Source organism: Apteryx mantelli, chromosome 3 (genome assembly GCF_036417845.1).
Source record: "Apteryx mantelli isolate bAptMan1 chromosome 3, bAptMan1.hap1, whole genome shotgun sequence".
In the NCBI taxonomy this organism is placed as follows: Eukaryota; Metazoa; Chordata; class Aves; order Apterygiformes; family Apterygidae; genus Apteryx; species Apteryx mantelli.
The window spans coordinates 13,601,432-13,624,650 of NC_089980.1; the positions used below are offsets into that span (position 1 = coordinate 13,601,432).

Consider the following 23,219-nt stretch of genomic DNA (forward strand, 5'->3'; position numbering starts at 1 on the left):
TCTCCAGCACTCCCAGAGCTGTTAAGGAGGAACATGTCCCACAGCCCTCCAAGCACAGCAGAACAAGGATGACGCTAAACTCTGCATTCTCTTCCCTCAGGTCAGTCATTCACAGGGAACTGAAAAAAAAAGTTTGTGCTTAGAAGAGGTTAAGGCTTGGATCCATCCAGAAATGGGAGTCCATGGTTATTAATAGTTCTGGGCTGGTAGCCACCTTTGTTTATATCTACTATCTCCTGACCATCTTTTTGCTTGATTTAACCAAGGGCCTGCAGTCTTGCCCAAAGGAAAGAAGTTTTATTTGTTTAAACAACAAAACACAACGATTTTTTTCCTAACTGAGCAGCAGCAGACCCAGCTGTTTACAGAGTTCCCCGGACCTCTGCATCATGTCCATGCTTAGGCTGTAAAGGAACACCAGGAAAAGCTTCGTAGCCTTTTCTTAGCCATGCATGTAAGACCAAACAAGCTCAAACTGCTAGGAAGAGGCCCAAGAACTACCTCTGTGAATTTTTTCTACTTACTTTTCCAACAGTTAAAAGCAACTCAGACCCGAGTTTCATATTCCCTCATGACCCTGTGAAATTGTTTGCTGCTCTACATACGTACCCCATATTAAAAAACAGCTTACCAAACTGCCATATGAAGATCGAATAGCCAGCCAAACATTGAGTCAAAGCATTATGAGGGAGCAGCAAGAACAGGGTTGCTCTACAAGGAGGAATGAGCCAGGACCAGAAGGTGACCCCAACACACACAGTACTCTCATCAACCGGGGCACAGTCCCATAGGGTCTGAACACGATGGGCAGTGCAGGGTACTGATAACAGAGTCCATCAACAGCACCAGTCACAGCAAGGGGGTGAACCAGGTTCAGGGAATCCAGTCAGAAGCAGTAGGAGACAGGGCCAAAGACAGACCTAGAGATGAGGCTACAATATTGGCCCAGGGTCCAGCCTGGAGATGGGTATGCCTACAACATAACTCAGGCAAGGTCTGAAGGCCCAGTCCTGAGCTTAATTGAAGCTCCTGGGCCCATGAGCAGGCAGTTGGGGGAACCCAGGTGAGGCTGCTTAGGGCAATTAAAGCCTATTAGTGCCCTCATGTGATTGAGAGCCCTGAAAGACATGAGCTCTCAAGTCAGTGAGTCAAAGGATGTCTGATACTTACACAGTCTTGATGCACATGTACAGGTGAAGACAATCTCAAAAGATCCGTGTAGCCAGAGCAGCTCAGTGACTAAATCTAGGAGAGAAATAAAGGGTGCCAACATCCAATGATTTTTATCTGTGGTTCAGCTACTTCACACCTACTTTGTTTCAACAAGAGTAACTGTTTGTTCCCCATGCATTTCCAAAAATGTATTCTTTATATTGTTTTTCTCTATTTCTCTCTCCTGTCTGCCACTGTGTCTTATCTTAGTCACTAAACCCACCAAGCAGGTCAAAAGCTTAAGCCAGGACAAGTTCTTATGTGGGGAAACTGCCTCTTAGAGGAGCATGCGCCCAGTTCCAATCAACTGAATCTACTTTTAATCTGTGCATCATAACATATCCCTACATCACAAGTACTCCTTTCTGTCCTTCGGCATGTTGTGTACACCCTTAGAGCTGAACTTACTTTCTCCCCAGGAACCACCCATAGAAGATTAGTCTCAAATTCCTCAATGACTGCATACTAAAAACAGCAATCCCTTGTACACCCAAGGTGGCTTGACGGCCGTGGAGTAAGGGTGTTCTTGTTAAACATAGATGAGTTAGAGTCCACTAACAAGCCTAAGTTTGGCTCCTCTAGGTGTTGCACTATTACTCCTATCAGTTTCACACCCACCATCCAATGTCAGACAAGAAGACAAGAAGGACAGAAGGAGAAAAGCCTTCAGCCATGGTCACTATAGACTGGCTTTTATCTGCATTTTTACATTTTTAAACAGTAACTGGTTTTAAGGTAGAGTCACAATTTTTTTTTTAAGTTACCCTAAACTTAGTATTTCTCTTTTAAGTCATATTTACCATGCCTTTTCCCCAGCTCTCACTTCCTGATAGAGAGATACGGAAGTATTTCGTGTATAGATTTGCCATTCTTTGTTTTTGAGGGCCGCTATCAACCTCACCTTGGCAGCTGTCACTCGTGGTCCAGCTACCACCACCAGAAAGAGCTTTTTCACACCGCTCTTCTTCCACAGACCACCTCAGCCACACAAATAGTCCCAGCATCATGAGCAAACGTTTCTGGTAAGCTAGGGAGCTTTGCAACATCGAGCTGCAGAGAAACGGGAGCAACAGTAACCCAAAGCGATCAGCAGAGCCCGGTTATGGCCGTGGGGCTAGGGCTATGGTTCGTACTTTGTTGGTAGTATTTTGGAGCTTTGCGAGGGGCAAGGGGTTGAGGTGGGTCTTTGTGGTTGTTTTTTCCTGCTGCTCTGAGGACACCTGCAAGCCCTCACCCCCCAAGAGACGGAGCTCTGCATCGGTGGGGGCCGCCCTCGGGCACGAAAGGCCGCCTGCTCCTTTCCCCTCTGCCGTCAGGGCCGTGAGGCCTTGGCGAGGAAGCCGGACCCCCTCCCGAAATGGCGGCGGCGGCGGCACGAGGAAAGGGGCCGGGGAGCTCCTCGAGGGGAGAGTCTCCGCCACCGTGCCCGGGCAGAGGCAGGCAGCAACAGCACGGCACATGGCCGCCCGGCAGGGCCACGCCGACGGCCGCGGCCTCGCGCCCCGCAGCGGGCGGCCGCAGCGCGCCCAACGGCCCCCCCACCACCAACGGCCGCCCCTCAGCGGCCGCGGCCCCCGCCTGCGGCCGGCTCGCCCTCACCTGCCGGCACCCGCCCGGCGGCGGGAGCGGGGCGGAGCGGAGCGGGCCGGGGGCGGGCTGCGGGCTCCCGCCGGGAAGGGGAAGGGGAAGGGGGCGGGAGCGGAGCGGCGCCAGCGCCGCTCCCTGCAGCCCCCAGGGCCCAGCCGCGGTGCGGGGCAGGGCCGGGCCGGGTCGCGCAGGGCGCTGCTCCTCCTGCTCCTCCTCCTTCCCCCTCTCTCCGGCACCAGGTGGAGGCGAAGGGAGCGGGAGCCGCGCAGGGAGGCGAGGGACGGTGCTGCCGCGGGACACTGCAAGTGAGTGAGCGAGGGGGGCTCGGCAGGGACGGTGCTCGCCCCTCTGTGCGCCACACAACGCCGCGTGCGAGGGGCCCTGCAGCGACGGGTCCTGCCCATGCACCCACGCACGCCCGCAGGGGGCCGTGGGGAGGCCTCCTGTGCCCACGCGCGCCTGAGGGGGCCCCGGGGCCGCACCCCCGCGGGCTTGAGGGGCTGCGTGGAGCGGTGCGCGCGCGCGGGGGGCCCTGCTCCCCACAGCCGTCGGGGGGCCCCGCGGCGCCCTGCGCGTGGGGACGTGCAAGGGGGCAGCGGGCCGCCCCGCGCCGGCGAGGGAGGTGGAGGAGGAAGGCGGGACGGCCAGATTTTCTGACCTTTTAATTTTATTTTTTTTGGGGGGGGGGGGAGCTCTTTTGCTCGCCGCGGCTCCATCTGATGGCTCCGCCGCCCCCTTCAAGGGAGCCTCCTTGCCGGGGCCGCTTCGTCGGTGGCGCTGTGGCACTTCCCGACGTGCCCCCGCGCCCGCACCCGCTCTGCTCGCCCAGCGCAGAAGGGAGGCGGAATGGGCGCAGCAGCTATGGTTAGGGCTGCGTATCTCGCAGCAGTCGTCTTATGAAAAATGCCAAGGCGCCACATGTCTTAGAAATATTCAGAGAGAACAGTATCATGCTCTTTTTCCCCCCCCCCCCACTTACCTTAAAGTGGATCTTTTCTTGCTCTGGTACAAATAACGCCCGCTTGTATTTCCATACTAAGCATGAAGTTTGGAGCTGTAAGGGCTAAAATTTGCAGGGAATTAATAGTATGGACACAAACGCTATAGAGTGCAGCTGTTAAATTACTGCTTTCCTAAGATGCTCTGTAGAAATATTGCCCAGAATTAGCAGTGGCCTGAAGACGTGTTTCTGGCCTGTTTGATCTCTGTAAGAGGCCCCGCGCAGCCCCAGCTCCACGCTGTGTGTTCCCAAAGCAGATCCAGGCTTCACCTGAAGGTTTGAAGACGTGGAGTTTAGGTTTGTTTTTTAAATACACAGCAGTGAGTTGTCCTTGTTGCTAAGCTTGCTCCTTTTTCTAGACTAGGGTCTGTTTGTGCTGCATTCTCTGATAGATTTACTAGTGTTTGTGTTTTCTTATCATCAAACTGAAACGTCTTGTTTTGAAAAGGAAGTGGGGGAAAGAGCAGCTTTAGGGAATGGTGGAGTGCCAGAATTAGCTGCACTCAGGCCATGGTTTTCCAAGCCCTATAAACCAGCAACATGAATGAAAGAAACGGTTTCACCCACCCCTTGGGCTGCTCATTTTCACCCGTGTCAGCACATGCATTTGTATGCAGAATTGGATTAGGAAACTAAACCAGATTTAAAAAAAAAAAAAAAAAAGGTAACCCGGATCAGTTCCCAAATGTTTTTGCTGGCACAAGGGGGCAGCTCAGACTGTTTCTGTTCAGTAACAATACGGGCATATGGCAGGCTGAAGTGTCTGTAAAAGTATGGCAGCTGTGCCAGATTCCATGCCTGTGCTCCTGAAATGAAATCACAGAGTTCTCATGCTTAGGCCAACTGATTTTCAGTGTTGTTATTGATGCTTAGAGCGTGATTGGTGGCATTCTAGCTTTCTGAAGCCAAGGCTTTGTCTTTTGCTATGAATAAAGCATAACAACAATAATCAATCTCTACACGTTCTGCTGCCCTTGTGCTGGAGGCCTCATCTGCCTGGGCGACCTGCTCAGAAGCTGTGTCTATGCACACTGCTGTGGAACATGGTACAGCCCTTCACCCCCTGCTGTAAGGCGTATCTAAAGCAGTATATCCATATGGTGCAGAGCTGCACAAATTCAACATCCCAGCCCTATCCCAGAAGCAGTAGAGCCATAGTGTTTCCTAGTGTCCAACATAACGTCTTCATTTATCAAGGCAAAACAAACAACTTCTTGAATAAGCATCAACCTTTGTTGGTTTAGTAACTATTTGGTGAAAAGGTGTAGGCTGCCACATGGAATAACATAATTAACAATAGCACTTGTTCCTCAGTATAAGTTAGCCTCTTGTAGTCATTAAGTTGCAAATTTCTGAGTTAGATGTCTGCATAAGTTAAAATGATTTTAGAAGTTTAGGGCACGCTCAGCCCTACTCTAGTGACACTCCTTAGTAAGATGATTTTCCTTAAAAGGATGGTTTTGAGCTGTGCAGGCTGTTTCATTTATGTTGTCCTGCATTTCTTTGGGATCAATCGCATCTTTAGCAGACACACTTCCATTGCCTTTACCTTTGGAACCATTTTTCCTTATTAGTAGAATCTGTGATTACCACCACATTTCTATTATCCTTTTGATACCCAGTTTTACATCAATAGGGTTGACATCAGGTGTGACCTAGGACCAAAGGAGTTCAAGGAACCAGGTCTAGAACATCAGTATTCTGAGACCAGATCTTCACTGAAAGAACTTCACTGAAATGGTTAGATGACTGTAATTTATGTTGTACTCCATGATACAAATACTGCATGATATATAATTTTGTGAACACAACAGAATAAGAAAAGTCTTACTGTTGAAACTCTTAACCCTTAAGATGTTAAGAAACATTAATAACATCTGAAAGTCTGGAGCAGATTTAGCTAGAACAGGCTGGCTGTTTAGTTGAAAGGGCCTCTTTATGCCTCTGATGGGAATCTCAGAATGAACCTTGAACTGGGCTCCGCCTTGGAGTAGTATCTTTTGGCACTAAAAACCTTTTATTATCTAATCAGTAACATAAAGCTTCAATATTATCAGCTTGGTAAATAGGTGTACTTAAATTTTCATCCGGTTTCTAGGCATGCTAGATTTAACCTTTAGCTTAACTTTACATTATTGTAACCTATGCTAGTCTGGTCTTTCTCTGTGGTCGGTCCTAGAAAAGGTCACTCCTCCTCTCACTCCTCACTTGTGACCATGGCCCTTGATTCTTTTTGACCTAAGTTTTAGGTTAACGGTTTTAACTTACTAAATACTTTCTAAAAAGAGCTACAGAAGTCTGTTAACATTGTTAATGTTCCCTCCAGCTTTCTTTGCAAACATATCCCAGTTATTTTTTATATTAGAAGCAGTCTATATTTGTACTTTACCTACTTTATCAGAGTCTTTGCCTGGGACTTGGGCTCCTAGATACTGCTGGAAGTCTGCAGTAAGTTGAAACCAGGCACTTCATTGCCTGAGCTTCAACTGCAAAGGTTCGTTTCTTAGGGTTCAGTTTAACATGACAGCTGAGTGCTAATCTGGTCTCTTCTCTCACTGATTAAATAACACAAATCCTTCCTGCAGCATCAGTCGCCTTATACTTAAAAGCTCGTTCTTCAGGAATTAGCAGAAGTCTACTGATCATAACCAGAGCTTCTGCTTTGAGCATCTTCTGCAGTTTGGCTTGGCATGATTACTGTTTCCCTGTCCAGCAGGAACCTGGTGGGATTTCGGACTAGTCACCCTGCTGGGACAGGATACACGCTTACATCTCTGTGCAAACACACTATCAGCAGGAACTGCAATTACGTGCCTGGAAGTTTTTAACACTTCCAGGAGGCTTCTGGACAACAAGCAGTGCACTGTAAAGGGGCTGGTACCGTCCTTTTACTGCAGAGTTCCCTGGATTACGTGTTTTCCCCCCACTCCCTGCAGAGACAGCTTGTCCCTTTTAACACCACTTCTTGATTTTGCATGCCTGAATGTTATTTCATCCTCCCCATTCAAACAGAGTTTGAATGGCAGAGAGCCATTAAAGTTTTGTTTCCCCTCGGATCCACGCAAATGGATAAAACTACTCCGCTTTTGGTCCTGTGGCACCAAGCTGGCAGAATTCATCTGCCTTTGCTGCAAGTGTAAACTTTTATTCACAGGGAAAATTGCAGCAGTAAGTGTACAAATCAGTAAAACTACCCTGTTTACTGCACAGTGAACTGCAAGCTTTATGGTGTCCCAACTGCCAGCTTAGCACTGGATAGTGGGGAAACTTCAGTGAAACTGGGCTATCGCTACCCAACAAGAGAACTTGAGATAGGAAAAAAACAAAACATTCAGAATAAAAACAAAAAAAATCACACATTCCTATCTTGCAAGAGTAAATACAAAAGCAGAGTCTAGTAAAGAGGTAACAAGATACCACATCTGAAGTTTCAGCCAAGGCCACTGTGAAGTCTTGGCAGCATGGAAGTGTTTTGGGGCTTTGGAGAGATGCATTTATTTCAAAGATGGGAAGAAAAAAATATCCTCTTTTTTTCTGCAGAGCTTACGCAGACATTACCAGAAATGATTTCCTCAAGTGAATACGGGTCCAACTCTTGGGAGCTCCTGGTGATAGTCGATCATCAGTACGAAGAGGAGCAAAAGGAATTTACGCTACGGGTCTCAGGGGATCTTCATATTGGAGGAGTGATGCTGAAATTAGTAGAACAAATTAGTGAGTAAAGACCTGTTTAATTTACACACTCTCATTAAAATAACACATGCAGCTTTCCCTCTAAGAAAAGAGGCTCCTGCACATTTTGAAATGGCACTGCCTCACTTATTTCTAGGTGTGTACCTAGCACGTAGGTGCTGCAGACCCAGCCTGGCTTTTTATGTGGACAGAACCCTTGTCTGCGACTCAAACACCTATGCTATCACAACGTAAACAAAACTTTACCTCTTTTTGTTCTCCAGTTAGACAAATGTCATAGTTGGACTAAACTAACTAGTCCAACTCCCTTTCCAGACAGGCTTCATATCTAATTAGTCTGAGGAGCAAAAAAAATGTGTCCATCCATAGCAGTCCTGTAGAGAAAGAATTAGTTGTTACGTAGGCATTTCAGAAGTTATTGTCTACTGTGCTACAGTAGCATTCCAGCCAAAATCAGAGCCAGCTTAACTAACCATGGTTAGGTAATCCAGTATCCAGCTATGCAGTAGGGGATGGCTGCTCAGAGCACAGACTGGCCGAGTCCAAGTTAGAAGGAGACGAAAGGTAAAGTACCCTGTGTACTGTAACAGCAGGTCAGCCCCACAGGCAGTAAGAGAATCGAGGTTTCTTTAACTCAAAAGAAACCAAATGGACTTGCCTGCCAAAATAATCATCTGTACTCTGAGGCTGCAGAATGACAGATACAGGCAAGATGGCATGGTACTTGATTATTATATCAATGCCACTGGGTTTTCATATGCTACTTGTTTTTTAACTATTGTTCTCTTTCCTGGAGTTCTTAAATCTAGAAGTCTTCAGTCACCAGCTTCACATTTCTGTTCCTTGCTTTAGAAATACCAGATTTGGGGCAACAAAAAGTAGAGTATTCAATGCAGAAACTGTTTTATGTGGTCACCAGTGTTTGACCTTTGATTTTCTTTTTCCTCCGTTTTTTTTCTCCTCTGTCTTATTCCAGCAGTCATCATAAACTGTGGTGCAGTTACCTTCTCCCCTAGTCAGCTTGGTCACCACTTTGCATGATGTGTTGAAACCTAAGGTCTTGTTTGCTTTGTCTGGCATCCAAATATAGGAGATCAGTGTGTCTGCCATGAAGTTAATACGATGATGCTAGAGAAATTTTGGTAGAGACAGATACGCTGTTGCTATAGGCTGCAGCCTTGCGGTTGGCTCATTTCTTTTCCCAAGGTGATTGATGTGATAGTGGCTGTGGAACAAAAGTCATATCAGTTTGCCAGAGTTTGAGTTACTGTGGATTATTGAGCCTCAGCTATTGAAGCAGGTGAAAGGCTAGGGAAAATAAAACTCAAAGACAATAAAGTCCATTGTATTCCCTCCACCTGCTTTCTTAATGTTCAGATACCATCATAGATGCCTTCTTGTTGTTCAAACCGTACAAAATCTAGAAAAGAATTATATGCTCTGAATAACAACATATAGATCCTCATGGACAGTTCTAGCTTTCTCTCCTGAGACTTTTGATTTACTTTAAAATGTTCTTGTATTTTCAATACAATGTTTTAATGTTTTGTCCCTTTCTTTCTGATAAATGCAGCATATCAATATTAAGGGATGTTTTAGGGAATGATCCAAAAATCTTTACCATTTAGGAGAGTTACTACAGTAAAAAGGATTAGGCAGTGCTTCCCCCCCAGCTGAAAAAACACTTGATTTTTTTAAGTTTCTTTAGAAAAAAATTAAAAATACTTTTTTTTTTACCATAAAAAAGAGAACTACACTTACTTGACTGTCAAAAAAAAATCCTTGAAACTTAATCTTTCTTAAATGGTTTGACTTCAGAAAAACAAGAAGAGAAAAACTGAACTATAAGAAAACCCTTCAGCAGAATAGTCTCAAGAATTTTTAATTCAGCTTAATAATTTCAGGGCTCTTACTGCCAAATGAAAGGTTTTGTTTTGAAATTTCTTTTTTTGGGGGGGGGGAAGAGGGAGATGCACAAGACATTTTTTAAAAGGATCCAATTCAATGGAAGGGCATTTTCACATGAAAACCCATAGTGGTGAAAAAGCTCTTCTTAGAGATAGTGATTTTTATCAAGGAATCCCTTTTCCAACATTTGACCATGTAGCAAATCTGTAATGAAGAAAAATGTAACCAGCAAGGTAGGTTTCCACGACTTCTCTTTGTGCTTCCACTCACAATTCAGCCAACAACTAATGGTAGCCTGAGTTCTCACTGGGGAATAAGGCTAATTTTTCATAGTATTTTTACAACTAGAGAAAGCTAGTGTATTCAACTAGTGCAAAAAGCTTTCTATATTAAATAATATTTATAGCAAATCTAGAACTATATGATTTGTTATCACTTTTCTTGCAACAACTTTTTACCAAGAAACTCCAAAACAGGGCAGGGTTCTACTGCACTCTAGACACATAGAGGAACAGTCTCTTCCTGGCAGAGCTGGTGAGGAACAAACCAAGGTTACAGAGAAACTACACCTGCTACTACAGATCATTGGCACCTGGGAAGTCATTTAATCTGAGAATTCCCTGCAATACTGAGAATAGCAATGCTTTATCTCTGTCCTATACGAGTGCTTTTCAAGCTGATCTGTTCAAGGTTTTGACACCTTTCAGGTTAGGATAGCTTACTGTTCAAGGTTAGTCAGACTAAAGTCGCTGTTCTCCCCCTCCAAAACTCTTAACATAAGGAATGAACAAAGCCTCCCATCTGTTCTTCATTCAACCAACTCTTCTCTATCTGCATGTTTTCCAAAGTACCAAATACACAAACTTTTATTCAATCAAAACCCAAGCAAGCCCATATTAATGAAACAAGACAGTTGTCTCTAGGCAGGCCTGTCTCTTCTCCAAGACATTTTAGTAGGAAACCCTCTTAATCCCTGGTTGGTCACACCAGCTTGCTCTTCTGCACAGACCATTAAAAGGCCTTTTTACTGTACTGTACCATATCATACCTATTCCATCTCCCTTATACGTTCCTACCTCCAATGGGGTAGAGAAGGTCATCTTATATGTTGGAGCGCCTTTTAACTCTTTCCTTATTGTCACAGGGCTTACTTACAACATAATAATTTGTTCTGTTCATTATTTAAAGAATGTTGCCACTATAAAGTTGTCCTAAGTGGGCCACGCTCAGGTGACCATCCTTGTTAGCTTAACTGTGCAGCCATAGAGAAAAGCTGAATTAGTGTGTCTTTCCTGGAACAGCCCTTAGCTGTGTGTCACTAAGGCTTCCAGGGATGCATTGCTGGTGCTTAACCCTGTAGAGATGAGCTGTTCAGTGGTGCTTCCCAGGAGACTGTGGAAGAACTCGTGGCCATCTGGGTGCACTCAGGCTGTTGCAGGAGGATTTTCACCTTGTGCTGTCAAGTTGCGAAGTGTTGTTATTAGTATGTATCCCAGCACGATGCAAACAGCTTTGGACCATAGACAGCACCAGATTTAGGATGCCCTTTCGCTGTGGATATCTGGCAGATTAAGGCAGCACCACAGTCAGCATCTATGTTAACTCTTCAGGGAAAGCAAAGTTAGTTCCCGGTGACTGCCACAGGTGTTCAGCAAATGGGGTCCAGGTCCCAGGAAGTGTAGTTGTTACTTCAATGTAAATAAATTTTCCTAATTGCAGGGCACAGTTTCCAAGCCAAGTTTTTGAGTATGTTTTCTCTATAGTTTATTAACGATCTTCTGTTTTTGTTTTGTTTTTTACATTTTGCTAGAAATATCACAGGATTGGTCAGATTATGCTCTTTGGTGGGAGCAGAAAAAATGTTGGCTTCTGAAAACCCACTGGACACTGGATAAATGTGGGGTACAGGCAGATGCTAAGCTGCTCTTCACTACTCAGCACAAAATGCTGCGGCTTCGCTTGCCAAACCTGAAGACCGTGAGACTGAAAGTCAGCTTCTCTTCTGTAGTATTCAAAGCTGTCAGTGACATCTGCAAAATTCTCAGTAAGTAAAACTAAATCCCTTCCTGCAGCTAAATTTGAGCATTTCATTAAGTGTCTTTGTTTGATGTAAAGTCCTTACTCCCACAAAACTGTTTAGCTCAAGGAGAAATTTGATTGAGTTGATCTGAGATCAAAGGACAGACACTTGTTTTCAGTATCCAGCATGTATCAGTGGTTCTCAGTCAGTACAATAACCTTGATGCAAACAGTGCTCAGAAGTGTGTCCCGTGGCCCACAGGAGTACTGGATTGTCAAAGTCCCGTTGATGGCTTTGCCGGGATCCTTTTCCTCCTTGAGCCAGCTCACTTTTTGGGCTTGTAGCAAAGAGCTGATTCACCTCCTACACCAGCTTTTAGCACAGGCAATTTCACGGGTGTCAGCTGATATATCACTTGCACTAGTACCAATAATATGATATTCAACTTGGCCTGTTGCTTTCTTCAGAAGGAGGGTGCTTGAGAGTCCAAGACACTTGCAAACCTTTTCAGTCCAGGGCATATGCAACTACCCCACGCAACCCCATGAATGTACTGTAGTGATGAGTCCATACGTCTCTGCTAGTCCAAGGATGGAGCACCTCCAAGCAGAGATTAGGTTTTGAAATCTGCCAGATCTGCGTGCCTGTGACCAACAGGATTAAGATGAGCCTGCAAACAATCTCCAGAATCCTTTAATTTTAGGGTACACCTAATCCCCATTTTAATTTAGATCTTCAAAGCTTAGCCTATTAACACATTCAGCTTCAGAAGGAATTTACCACCTCAAGCCGTATTTACCACAATGCACCTTTCAACTCCATCTTCTAGTAACGGATTGTGAAAGGGATAGTATGTCTTTATTACACTTAACAGCTATGATGGAATGATGTGATAATTGTTCAACTGAAATTTGGCTAAATTAAATATTTCTGCCCACATTTTTCTTCCAGATTGAATTGAATGAGTACAGGAACTCTGTAACTTCTCTCATGTCAAAAATGTCTTTGCTTACTGCAGGATAAGAGTATCATTCAGAAACAAAGTACCCAGTTTGCAATTGACAATACAGGTCTAAAACAGCAGAGTATTAGGGAATAGTGTATCGCCAAGACAAGGTCTTATAGGTGAAAAGTAAAATTTTTAAATGAAAAAGAAAAGGCATGAACTTCAAACAGAGTAGTTCTGTTTCTGTTCTCACTTATTCAGAAGTCAGAGACTTCGCTGAGTTTATTCTGCTCAAAGGCAACTGCAGAGACATCAAGGGAGAAAGAGTTTGTCCCTAGTGTTCTAAAAATGCAGTAATGCTTACTACAAAAGCAGGCTTAAATCCTGGCAAATCTCACCCTCACAGCCTGAAGTCTTTAGCCTTTACAGTGAATTACTGGCTTTTTTTTAATGGGTAGTCCTCTCAACCTGTTAAAAATAAGATGCAGATAGCAATATGGAGCTTCCCCAGATGCTTTTACCAACTGGTCTTTTTGGCCATGAACTTCTGAGTTTCAAAGGTTTTCTCTTGCTTCAATTCCCGAATTGCAATTACAGATATTAGGCGGTCAGAGGAACTCTCTTTGTTGAAGCAATCAGAAGACACACTCAAAAAGAAAAAGAAAAAAGACAAGAATAGCAAAGAACCAGTTATAGAAGATATTTTAAACCTGTGCAACTCTCCAGTGATTTCTGGATCACCAGGTAATGGAAAAACTCATGTGATCTTATTCTCCTGATTGAAGGCCAAAAGGAGGAAGAAATTCTTTGATCCACAATTAAAACAGGGGAGAACAGTTTAATGTAGAATGGAGGTCAGAGACCTTCAGTATTTTCCTTTTCTGTTTGTTTGGGGGGGGGGTTTGTTTTATGTTTCCCTTTCCATTGGTATATGAAAGGGCACACCAGAGAACAGATTATTAACTGTGGCTGTGCACACAGTATCTGCTACTGTTCTTTAAAAATATGAGGCTTAACTTAAACTAGTCAACAATTTTGGCAACCTGAAAGGAGAAGCAAAAATACAGAATTGAAAATAAGTCTCTCTCTTTCTCCACCAAATCTGAGATATTTCACAGAACAAGGAAAAGCTCTTCTGTCCCTGAGGGCACTTCATCTCTGAAAGGGCAAGGCCTGCTGCACACAGTAGACATAGGAGAGTGTCTTGAAAGAAAAGGGCCTTTTTTTGCTGGGAAGCGGTAGACTACCTAAGTCCAAAGGTCATTTTCTTTGGAATAATGCATTACTGTTCTAACTTGCAGCAAGCCCAGGTTTATATAGTAAAACCATGACACCTATTTATGATCCTGTCAATGGGACACCAGCTTCTTCTACAATTACTTGGTTCAGCGACAGTCCCTTGACTGAGCAGAACTGCAGCATCCTTGCCTTCAGCCATCCCAACTGTTCTCCAGAAACGCTAGCAGAGATGTACCAGCCTCGGACTTTAGCTGATAAAGCCAAACTTAATGCAGGGTAAGGATGCCTCTCTTTGATATCTTTGTTAGCTGATTTAACGGCGATGCCATTAATCCAGCTTTTTAAGAAGTGCTAAGCAGAATTTGAAAACAGAAGCCTGATATTAGGCTATATTGCTACTTTAAAGTATACTTTGATCTACGTTTCGCCTCAGAAATCTTAGACTCTTTTTGATCTTTTTTCCTTAATCAACGTTCTTGGTGAGACAACTTTGTCAATATAACTGTGTAGACTCTGGATTAAATTCCTTTGTTAGACGAAGGCAAATCCACTGAAGTGAGTAGCAGTGTGTGGGCACGGCTCAAGGTCAGTTTGGATAGCAAACTCAGGCTTTAATGGGCAGCGGAACTACACACGGGGATAAAGTTAGTAAGCTCTAATGCAATACAAATAGGTGACTTCTTTAATTATGCACAAGCAAACATTGCTTATTGTACCTCACAGCAGAAGATAGAGCACTAGGGGTTTAGTGGCGCAATTCTTGGAGAGTATTGTCTCTTTAGCATTAAAACACAGATTGTCATTTTTTAGATCTTTGGAGCATTCAACAGTGACTTCAACATTTTAATTAGATTTCATTGGGTAACAAAAGTAGCTAGAATTATAAGACAGCAAACCCTGAAGTAAAAAGCAGGAATTCTAAAGATACAGAAGCATTTTTACCTTGGCTTAAGTTAATTTCCCATTTCTAGAGGTCAAGAAGAAAGAATCTTTTGGTAGGTCATCCCATAACTACTTTCTGCTCTGTTTCTGGCATCTACTCTTGAAGCAGAAGATTTTAGCTAGTGCTGGAGAAAAATTAGAAAGATTTTAGGTATGGTGTTCAAACACTGAAAGTTGAAAATCCATAGGAATGTTCTGCCTTTTCAAGTTGTATGAATTTTCCCCAGGCTCGCAGGAATTAGAGCTGTTTGTTCTCACTTTCGTTTCACAATTACATTGGAGCTCTGCAGGTGTGATAGTTTATCCTGCACAAATGAATTTGTGGGTTGTTTTCTTCTGCAGCTGGCTAGATTCATCCCGGTCACTAATGGAACAAGGCATTCTGGAGGACGATCAACTTCTTTTACGCTTTAAATATTACTCTTTCTTTGATTTGAATCCAAAAGTAAGAGCTTTGTTTTTATTGTTACTCATTGTTTGCCTGCTTTCATGTTACATAAGGATACTGAATTTTAGCTAGGATTTGTTATGGGCTTTTCAGAGATCGAATTCCATTTGTTCCCTCCAGCTAAGGCTCTACTCTTCCCCTCTGGATAGCGAATCACCATCTTCACCTGAAATAAGTTCTTAAGTATAAAGACGAGATCTGAAGAGCGCCAGAAATAGTGGCCAGATTTCCAGGGGGGCTGGTTTACTTTCTGGTTTACTTTCTATCTCAAAAGAAAAACTAAGGGGAAGCCTTAACCAGTAGTATCTCAAAGGATGTAAAGGTATGCATCCTATTTTTGAAAATGGACTTAAAAATGGCACTTACGTTCCACTGCCCTTCAGTGAGATTTGGCTTTTCCAGGCTCAAGCCTTCTGAAGCACTAAGGCACCTAAATCAAATCTCTTCCAATACAACTCAGTGATTTGAGTGATTAAATACCTTGGGAAAGCTCAGCACAAATGCTTAGGGCCCTTTTGAAAACCAGACTTAGGCTTCAAAAAAAACCACACTTAAACACTTCTCTAAAGTTGCCTCTCGCTTACCCTTATTTCCACTAAAAATCAGTTACTGTGGTTTTGTTAAACCAGGGTTTTTAACGCTTGGGTGGTGAAATTAAAGTGAAATTAAAGCATGATCATTGACCAGTATAAATCAACAAGAGTTCTAATGTGAATTTTATGTAGACCATTTATATCAGCTGAGGATTTAGCATTATTACTGTCTGTAAATTAGTTGTTTCATTTCAGGCTTCTCAGATAAAAAGAATGGCACTTTCTTGTACAGGTGGCATGTTTTGGATGAAATGCCACCCCTACGAAAAATCAAACAGGTGCCTCAACTTAAGCAGCCCAAACATTTCCATTCGTTGCCCCAGCCGGCAATGGAGCCATAGGATGAAATTACCCAAGGCTACTTCATAGCTCACCACCATTGAAAGAGAGGTCACACTCCCAGGTTCATCCTCCCATCACCTGCCTTGCACTAGCTCTGGGGCTTGAATATCTCTGTGAGTCACTTCAGCTTGTTAACCAAGCACATATTTACCTCTGGAGGTGGGGACGAATGAACAGCGAGTTAAATCAGTTCACAGCAGGATCTGACTAATGCCAAGCTAGCGCAAGGATAGGGCTGGAACCAAAAAGCCAAGAGCAGGAGAGGAGAAAAGAGGAGTAAAGACTTCTGTCCTTTGGCAGCAGCAAGCTGGTAAATCCCTTCAGCCATGTTACATTATTTTAACTTTCAGAGTGTGGTTTCGCATTTGGCTTAAGCCAGTCTAAGACCTACTGCCACAAAAAGGGATGTCCTAACTTCCCCTTCTGCTTCAAGCAAGGGCTCCTGATTAGTTTTCTTTTGGATCAGCAAGTTGCTGTGACCCTATGCACAATCACATGAGCTAATACAAGGGAAAGATGGGAACGTACAGCAGGGCAAAGGAGGGAAGGAGGAAGGAAACGACTTTTATGGCTTCAGCCCAATGTGAGATCAGCTGCAGCTGACCACGAAAGCACATTTTTTGGTCATAAATGACAGCACTGTTCTTTTCTGCTCCAGTACGATGCGGTGCGAATAAACCAGATCTATGAACAAGCCCGCTGGGCCATCCTGTTGGAAGAAATTGACTGCACAGAGGAAGAAATGCTGATCTTTGCCGCGCTACAGGCACGTACTTGATCCAAGTTGCAAAACCTGTTTTCTCAAGAGGCAGGCACAAGCTAGGACAGGACTACGATAGGAAGAGCCTAAGCTGATAGCTCTGCTTGGGCTGGGGGCCTACTTTTATGTGAGTGTGAAACAATGAGCAGCATCCATTAACTGTAAAACAACTAAATTCAATAGCAGCATACCATTATTCAAACTGATACATACACTTTGTGGAACTATTTACTAACATTATCTAAAGCAAGTTGTACACAGGATATAATTTTGATACAAGTCTGTTTTGAAGAGACTACTATGAAGTGATGCTCACCGTACCAACTACCACCATGTCATGTGTTCTTCCTGAAAGTCTAATACATATATTTATATGTTGGTAACAAGGAAAAAAAGAAAGAAAGAAAGAAAACTTTAGCACAGTGAGAAGGTAGGACACTACAGAATACATATAAATTTAACATGAAAACTATTGCATTATTCCTGTAGTACAGCAAACCAACTTAGCATGGCCTAGTCCTGACTGTGGGTAATGAGGCACAAATAAAGTTCTCCTGCAGAGCTTTACACAGTTGACCAAGACCCAAAAGATCAATGGCTGTATTTTCAAATGCTGTGATTATATGTTGCTATATATTTGAGTCATATTTGAAGTGAATTTGCCCTTCAAAAATCTGATTTTTGATGTTTTATTTCAGTACCATGTAAGCAAGTTATCACTGTCATCAGAGGCACAAGATTTCACCTGTGAATCAGAAGTAGATGAAGTAGAAGCTGCACTTTCTAATCTGGAAGTGACACTGGAAGGTGGAAAAGCAAGTAACATTTTGGTATGTCATTTTGGAACCGGAAATTGCTTTCACTATGTCAAATGCATTGATCTGATGAACCTACTTGGTTTCCGATTTCTTACCAGAGTTAACAGACATTTACAGAGTGCATTGTACTAAACTTATTCCTGATTATCCATAGGAGGACATCACAGACATCCCGAAACTTGCTGATAATCTCAGGCTAGTTAGGTGAGTTATTAAAAGTAATAATAAAACATACAAAACAAAAACCTTACCTCTGTAAGAAATCCCTTTAGTTTTTGCATTCTAATAAAATAGTAGATCCTGAGGTTTTAAGTGAACAAAGATAACCATATAGTTCTAACTAGCCTAATACCATCCTCTTCACATCTTTCTCTTACTGCTTTTGGGCCAGATTCTCAGCAAACCTTTCTAGCTCCTGGGGCACTAGGGCCTAACATACTTACGCTAGATAAAAGAACAGGCTCTTTATATTTCCTAGGGCTCCATCATCTTCTCTAAAGAAAAGATTCTGCAATTTTATTTTCAAGTTTTACTGGTTTTTGCCAAAGAAAAAACGGGGAAAAAAAACAAATTTCAGCTCTCCCAGAAAATAATTTCTGAAAGCAACCCTATGGGATTTTTCTCCCCCACAAAACAAAAGAAGCAAGCAAATTACCCCCTTTCTAACCAAACATGGAGTTTGAGTCCCTTTTTTTTTTTTTTTAAGTATCACTATGATAAACCAGATCAATAATACCTCACCCAAATAAGTAAACTGAGAAAAGTACAATTCTGTGATCCCATGATAAAATCCTGATTTAAGGGTCATTTAATATCACTGCACTGATCTCAAGACTACAGTGTCTTTTATCACAAAACAGTCTTCGGGTTTTAGAAAGATACAGATTTCTATTGCAGGATTATCAGTTTCATTCTGTTGACAAATTGATTTGTAGTCAGTGAACTGAAAATTGCACTTAAATTGTTAACTAATTTCTGATAAAGAAATTGTATTTGGCTTCGTATTACCACTGGGGATTAAGATGAAAGGAAATTTAAGCCTTTAAAGTTCCGTCAGTTACTTGCTTCTAATAATGGGTTATTTTTTCCCCAGCAGTAGAGAAATTTGTTTTTTTAAAGCATTCAGCAGTTATTTTTCATCATTAAAAGCTTCCTATATACATGGTAAATCCCTTACTAAACCAAACGCATTGGAGAAATTAGATCAGTTGTAAAACATTTCCTTAAAAGGAACAAGAGTATATTGTTACTAAAAATATTTGCTTAATTATAAACCTAAATGCAAAGTTCTGCATGTTGTACTGCTGACTGTATTCATAGAATGAACATTTATTTACTGTAGGTACCACAGTAGCACACTAGGAAAAATTACTTTCAGATAGGTAATAATGTTATGGAGAATTACAATACTTTTTCAAAAAACAAAAATAATTGTAAGCTTTTGAAAAAGTCTTCAGGAACTTTTCTGGATAGAAAAATAGTTCATAAGTTTAAAAAGAAGCTAACAGTCCCTAATTTTTGAAGCATTTTTTGTCCCTGTATTGGAACATTAAAAGCCAAATTACTTGGCAAATATATTTGAAAATCCCAGTTATTTTTGGAATTTAAACAAAGAAGAAGATCACCATTTTCTAGAAAGGACTAGTCTAGGACTTCTAGAAACACTCTGGGGAAGACAACAGAAGGTATAAGAAATCACCATTTTCCAGCTAGCTGTATAATCTTTGCACCATCATCTTGGATTTAAAGGAAAGTGTAAGATAGACAGTGGACTTCTGATTTTTTTTTTTTTTTTTTAACTTTAGCGATGATCTTTGTAGCTATTTGTGAAGTATTTCTCCACTAAAATAGTGCTATAACTCAGTTATATTTTGAACTAATAGCTCTGTTTTTTTCCCCTTGAAATGAATCTAGGGTGTTTTTTTCTCCTTGGCTGTGTTAGTGTATTGTTAGCAGAATTAATTCTGGTTTTTATCTCTTACTGAAGAGAGGAGGAGTGAGTACACGATTATGTTTGACCATTAGTGTTCATCAGTTAATTCTCAATTCCACAATAGATGCTTTTAAATTAACTCTTTGAAAGAAATGAACCTGCATTAGCAAAGTACTGGAATAAACTAAAATAATGAAAGCTAGTATTATATCCATGTAATTGGACGTGTGTGACAAGCTGGAATACCATTGCCCTAACGGAAGAAGATGGTTTAAACTACTACCATTTCTTGAAGTGGTACAGAACCTCTGAGACTTAGGCAAGGAACAGAATTTTATTGTGTTAGATACTATTTAGATATAAAGCCAAAAAGATGGTCCCTACCTCAAAAGCTTGCAGGTTGAGTAGAATACAAGTTAGTTGCTAGATCAGGAGCCCTGAAAAAACTCACACAAGTTTTGGTCATGGGAACTAAATAGCACATTACATTAGCAGTATTGAGTTCAAGTAAAAAACAGAGTATGTTAAGTCTTTGTTAGAAGGGAATGGCTTCGATTAGGAATGGAAGAAAAGAAATCACAGATGGGGTTCAACCAGAATTTAGGGTAAAAAACACATCTCTACCCAGGACAGCTCGGGTACAGTGTTGGTCCCAGGGATTTGCCTTTCCTGTCATTGACACAAGTGTAAGTGAATTGACGCCATGTGTATGTGACTGCAAAGGAACTTGAGATCTGTAGTAATATTTGTGAGTGACTTAGTGATATGTACGTTTCAATATAAACATATGCAATTCGTTTGTTCTTTTAGGCCCAAGAAGCTGTCACTGAAAGCCTTCAAGCAATATTGGTTTGTTTTTAAAGACACTTCAGTATCTTATTTTAAAAACCAGGAATCTGGCCAGGGAGAACCTATTGAGAAACTAAACCTAAAAGGTAGGAATTTTCTTTTCCTTTATTTACTTTTTCTGTTGCATTCATGATTTGAGTAAATCAAGAAATCACTGTGAGACTCAGGAAGAGAAAGCAATAGCATTTAGTCCTGAAACAACTACTTCTGCTACTCTTAAGCAGGCAGACCTTGTCTGCAGAAGAGGCCTCACCAAAAGGATTGAATACCTTAGCCCAAACCAAGATTATCTGGACCGGACTTGTAAAATGCTGTATACCACTGAATTCACTTAAAGATGAGTCAGACAGAGAATATAGTCTATATGTGACACTTGCATTTCCAGGTATTTTTAATCTGTGTTTTAGGCAATACTCACCTCTGTCCTTGGCAAAAGCACATTGGTAGCAGAGGATTATGAATAATGTCATGGACAGGAATACCATAGGTTGCACCTATACGCTGCTGTGCAGGGACAGCTCCAAGATCGCTCTCTAGAACTTCTTTGTTTCACACGTGGGGAATTCCATAGCTGCAGCCCAGCTTCCAGGTACTTCTGGAGGAGAAACCCTGGGTGTACACAGGGCAAATGCCAGCACTATATATAGCCTCCATCTACATCTACTCCTGCAGGGACATCATATGTTCAGCGTCAGGCAACCAGTGATGCCCAGGATTCATCCTAGAAGAAACCTTTGAAATAGAAAGAAGATTGACCCCTGTGAACAAATGGCTCTGCATACCAATCTGCACATCCTCAGTAGGTCAGATGAATGCGTGGTAAAACTAGCCAAGGTGACTGGAACCTGAACAAGCAGCCCACAGCTTTGGTGTCACTTGACACAAAGGGGCACTGTTGGCGTTCTTGGCTCCAGCTGAATCCAGAAGGCCTATAATAGTACTACAGCATTGAAATACCAGGTCGCCAGAGTTCTCTGGGATCCCTGAACCGGCCAGCTCCACGTAGATGTTACCGACATCCCATTTTCAGTACTAACTTGCTTCTGAAAATAGAGTCCAGGCTTTCAAGTAACTTAGGGTAAAATTTCCAAAAGCGCCTATCTCATCAACTCCTGTCCATTTTAAGCATTGAGAGTTTCCCAAGATTAAGCAGAGGTTTCGAGAGCATTTGCATCCTTCGCCCTTTTGTATTCCACATTGAACAACATGCTCTTTGAGCTCGGAGCGTTCATCACTAAAAGCATTCATCACCCTGGCAAGCCAGATCTGGCAGTGTACTAGAACAGAAAGCTTTGATTAGGCCTGATCTTTGAAAGTCTTGGCCCTTGATCTCAAAACAAAACAACCATTAAGTACTGGTCTTTATCATTATACTACTACTTAAAATTAGTGACATAATAATTAAATCCATTTCTTTGTGATTCCCCATGATCTAGGATGTGAAGTTGTACCAGATGTAAATGTTGCAGGGAAGAAGTTTGGAATCAAATTACTAATTCCTGTTGCTGATGGCATGAATGAAGTATATTTAAGATGCGATAACGTGAGTAATAAGACAGAGTGGAAAGTCTGCATTCCAGATTTATTATTAGATTGTCTAGGAGACCCATTATCCTATTGTTCTAGAAATTGTACATAAAAATAAGGGTGCCCAAAAGACTTTATTAACTTCATGTCTAGTAGAATATAAGAAAGATGTGGTAGACTAACAAATACTTAATGGTTGAGGGGATAAAGGGGCAATAATTCAAAGTTTATCATCAGTTTCCAAGTAGAGCTGTTGGAAAGAAAAAAACATGGGGAAAAAAAAATCAAAAGAAATTAAAATATTTTGTTTCAGTGTTTTCAGAGGGTTGAGGTTTGGTTTTTGTTCTCTTAGCTTTTCTTAATTGGAACTTCCCCTTAGGACAAAGGTAGCATAATAGGGATCTTAAATTTGTTTCAAGATTTTTACATCTATCCTAATTCTGTAATTAGTTGGAAAAGAGTCCCACCATAAAATTTCCCAGTGAATCTGTTCCAGAGCACTGGATTTCTCTCTGTTAACTAGCAATAGTTTCATGCATCAAACCATTTTCCAGAAACATTCACGTGGAGAAAATACTGAACTTCTAGTAACGGTAGCATTGATAATCAGATATACTGTACAGCCTCAATTGTAGCTGACAGAGCTGTAGACACACCGAAAACCAGTTTCACATAGTGCATTCTTTGATATTTTATAACAAAGCATCTGTTTTTAATGAACATGGGAGCATTTTCAAGGTAAGCATCTTTGAAACTCTAAAACGTAACTATTCCACAAAGCTAATCCTGTACATGGAACTAGTCCTGTCAGGGAAGGACAAGGGTACTATATTACCTGTACATCCACCCAAATGAAGCAGAATAGCTCCAAAGTTGTTTTATCTCACAGTGAGAGATGTTTGAGCAGTAACCATCTTCATAAATGATTTGTCCAGAAATACCAAACATATATATCAACAAGTGTATTTGTTGCAGGAGAATCAATACGCTCGGTGGATGGCTGCTTGCATCTTAGCCTCAAAAGGCAAAACAATGGCCGATAGCTCTTACCATCCCGAGGTCCACAAGATCCTTTCATTTTTAAAGATGAAGAACTGGACCGTGTCTCCTCAGGCTGCCTCCGATCCAGAAAGCATGGACATGAAACCAGAATGCTTCGTCTCACTACGTTATATAAAAAAATACAAGTCCAAGCAGGTATCCTCAACATGGCTGTTATGGTTGGGGATGGGTGGTTCCAGAGACCAGGCAGATGATGGAATAGGGACAAGACTAGATCCAGGTAGCATTTGGAAACCACGCAAGGATTCCTGGCCATACACTGGAATCTTCTTACAATATGCGTTTGCCCCTTTGATATTTAGCAAGACGCCTTTTCTTTAAACTGAACACAGTGACTGGT

At 42.1% G+C, this 23,219-nt stretch overlaps 1 protein-coding gene and 1 long non-coding RNA gene across 2 annotated transcripts in view; one reads left to right on the plus strand and one right to left on the minus strand.

Annotated features, from left to right (window-relative positions):
• On the minus strand, positions 1 to 3,827 carry LOC106490521 (uncharacterized). Its single transcript, XR_001293625.2, has 3 exons — positions 3,779 to 3,827; positions 1,171 to 1,245; positions 1 to 119 (listed from the first exon to the last, which is right to left on the minus strand). It is a non-coding gene; the product is annotated as an uncharacterized lncRNA (long non-coding RNA).
• The window catches only part of FERMT1 (FERM domain containing kindlin 1), a 25,730-nt gene continuing 5,538 nt past the window's right edge, over positions 3,028 to 23,219 (plus strand). The window contains exons 1-12 of the mRNA XM_013949946.2: positions 3,028 to 3,104; positions 7,340 to 7,513; positions 11,211 to 11,444; positions 12,964 to 13,110; positions 13,668 to 13,881; positions 14,890 to 14,992; positions 16,589 to 16,696; positions 17,389 to 17,520; positions 17,663 to 17,712; positions 20,252 to 20,376; positions 21,727 to 21,833; positions 22,793 to 23,014. Coding sequence (XP_013805400.1) covers positions 7,363 to 7,513; positions 11,211 to 11,444; positions 12,964 to 13,110; positions 13,668 to 13,881; positions 14,890 to 14,992; positions 16,589 to 16,696; positions 17,389 to 17,520; positions 17,663 to 17,712; positions 20,252 to 20,376; positions 21,727 to 21,833; positions 22,793 to 23,014 — 1,593 coding nt within the window. The 5' untranslated portion in view covers positions 3,028 to 3,104; positions 7,340 to 7,362. The remainder of the gene's footprint in view (positions 3,105 to 7,339; positions 7,514 to 11,210; positions 11,445 to 12,963; positions 13,111 to 13,667; positions 13,882 to 14,889; positions 14,993 to 16,588; positions 16,697 to 17,388; positions 17,521 to 17,662; positions 17,713 to 20,251; positions 20,377 to 21,726; positions 21,834 to 22,792; positions 23,015 to 23,219) is intronic.